The sequence below is a fragment of the Monopterus albus genome, unplaced genomic scaffold (genome assembly GCF_001952655.1).
Source record: "Monopterus albus unplaced genomic scaffold, M_albus_1.0 scaffold265.1, whole genome shotgun sequence".
Lineage (NCBI taxonomy): Eukaryota > Metazoa > Chordata > Actinopteri > Synbranchiformes > Synbranchidae > Monopterus > Monopterus albus.
Genome location: NW_018128145.1, coordinates 232634 through 235471, shown reverse-complemented (window position 1 = coordinate 235471; position 2838 = coordinate 232634). Strand labels below are relative to the sequence as shown.

The 2838-nt window shown below is 44.7% G+C and overlaps 1 protein-coding gene across 1 annotated transcript in view; it reads left to right on the top strand.

The window, feature by feature from the left end:
- Positions 1-1708, top strand: part of LOC109972656 (synaptogyrin-1) — a 2925-nt gene extending 1217 nt beyond the window's left edge. Inside the window, 2 exon segments of the mRNA XM_074527683.1 lie at positions 1111-1355; positions 1428-1708. Coding sequence (XP_074383784.1) covers positions 1111-1355; positions 1428-1576 — 394 coding nt within the window. The 3' untranslated portion in view covers positions 1577-1708.
- Positions 1709-2838: the final 1130 nt, after the last annotated feature.

Sequence of the window (2838 nt, the reverse complement as noted above, 5' to 3'; positions counted from 1 at the left end):
CATCCTTCTAGATGCATTCTCCTTCTCCAAAAGTAAAGATGGTGGGGTTTCACTGTATTGTAAACACTCCCAATTACTTTCACACACGCGCACACACATAATCCAGATGTATCTACTTTATACATATCAAATCCTTGTCCTTAAGGTGCTTTAAAAAGCCTCTACTCCATCGAGAGACTAAGCAGCAAAAAAGCGTCACCAGTCCCAGCAAACCGGGTAAGTCACCGTATTCTTCATGAATGTTTTCCTGCAGTGTGCGGCTTACTCCGTAAAAGTTTCTAAAACAAGCCATCATGAAAGGCGGATGGGTCTAGACTCGTACTGAAGCAGAAAGAATTTTGTTTCCAACACAATGTCCTCAACACAACTGGAAGCGTGTAGGTTGATGCTAATCTTGACCGGAATGAAGGTAATTTAGCTGCCTTTGGCCTTTTGCTCGCATGGTGATCTTCTCCACAGTCTTTACCACTCTCTGCACGCGCTTGCAATCCATAGCAGTAGTGCTGCCATACCAGACAGTGATGCAGCTGGTCAAGCTGCTCTCAATGATGCAGCTGTAGAAGTTGCAAAGGATCCTAGGCGACATGCCAAACCTCCTCAGCCTCCTCAGGAAGTATAGCCATCGTTGGGCCTTCTTGACCAGCTGTGTGGTGTTAAGTGTCCAAGTGAGGTCCTCACTGATGTGGACGCCCAGGTATTTGAAGCTGCTCACCCTCTCCATTTCGAGCCCCCGAATGAACAGTGGCCGATGAGATCTCCTCTCCTTCCTCATGTCCACTATCATCTCCTTCATCTTGTCCGTGTTGAGGCTGAGATTATTGTCCTTGCACCATGACACCAGACCGGCTACCTCCCTCCTGTAGACTGCTTTGGAACCTACAGCTCCGGAACCAAGCCATTGGATGTTACTGAGATACATCACTGTGATTGGCTGAGCTTTTTCAGATTGCTGAGACTAGTGATGTGATTGGCTAGGAGTAGGAAATAATTATCACCTTTACTACACCCACACATTTTGACAGACCATCACCCACAACTAACAGTTAGCATTAGCCTCTTCTATAGAAAATGAATGTGCCTGTTGACACTGAGCTAACTGTTCCCTCTATGGTCTCAGCTCTTCTCCATTGTGGTCCTGGGCTGCATCGCTAACAAGGGTTACATTAACCGATCCAATGAGGTGGAGGAGTACTGCATCTTCAACTGCAATCAGAATGCCTACAACTATGGCGTCACCATGGGAGTCCTGTGTTTCTTCTCCAGCGCTGCTTTCCTGGTGCTGGACGCTTACTTTCTGCAGATCAGTGGCATGAAGGACAGGAAGAAGGCCATCATTGCTGACATTGGAGTGTCAGGTGAGACTCTGCCTCTCCTGGATCTGTCCTGGTTCTGTGTTAATGGTTAATAACCAGGTGTGTTCTCTGCAGCTCTGTGGTCTCTGGTCTGGTTTGTGGGCTTCTGCTTTCTGGCCAATCAGTGGAAGATTTCTAAAGAAGACGACAATCCCCTGAATAGAGGAGCCAATGCTGCCTGAGCTGCCATTGTCTTTTCTGTCTTCACCTGGGTAGGTACCTGAGCTACACACCCTGACACCCTTTGCTAACACCTGGCAGAAACAACTCACCTGAGCAGTGTCAGAGGACTTGTCCACTGCAGGAACTGACCAGTTGGCAACCACAGGTGTTTTACAGGAAGACACAGGAGACACCAGGACAAATATTTTAATGTGGTGTTTGGCTTGGGACTGTGCACAGTGCACCTACTAAAGACATTCCCAAGCTCCTGAGAAGGTTCCTGCAGTGGAAAACAGTCAGTAGGAGATTATGGAGCTCTCTGTGGGTCAGGTTGTGACTGAGGAGATTTCAGGAGAAGTTCACTGGCTCCAAGGTTTACTCAAGAAGGTTTAAAGAGGTTCGCTGGAGTTCCATAACAGTGACAGTATCAACAACCAACACGTTCTCCATCCTGAAAAGCTGGCTCTCAAATTTTAGTAACATTCATACAACATACATGTAACATCTTTGATATGTTGTAAGTATGGAGGTCTCACTCCGCTGCCACTGGAGCGTCTGAAGAGTTTCATTTGAAGAAGAATACAACAAGCTGTTCACACCTCCACTCGCCTGAAATGCACACGCACACACACACAAACACACATTTAACTATACCTGTCTCCTTCAGCCAATCAGAGACCAGCGTTCCTGTGTGTCCTCATCAGCTCAGTCTGGTCTCTGATCAATCCAAGTGCCTGTCATCCTAAGTGCCTTCCTGTTGCCATGGTAATACAGTGATGCTGTTTTCCTGCTCACATGTTGCCGCAGTGATGTGATGATGAAGATTAAAGATGTCAACAGTTAAACTTTGTGGTGTAGGAAGAGTTAATGAACAGTGCTGCCCCCCACTGACTCTCTGTCACTGCAGTATCATGATGTCATCATACCAGATAAAATCACCTTTATTGATCCGTAGAAGGCGAAACTAATATTACGTACATAATGATAAATATAACAAATGAGTGAGTCCTTTTTTAAGTTTTATGTATCTGTTTTTGTTTTTGACAGACATCAGTAGTGATATATCAATTTGTGTAGGATGAAGTACGGTAATGTTAATAAACGCTGTCAAATAAAAACACTAACATGTAATGACAATAATAATTTAACTGAAATAAGAATACAAAACACAATAAGACAGAGACCGTAAATACAAAGTATGTGTGTTAATGAAAGTCACTGTACTGAGCTCAGCTAAATAATGACGAACGCTGCAGAATATTCAGTGTTTTTTCTCAGCCATAACATGAGACCATTTTCTTTCTGTACCTGTACTCCTACATTT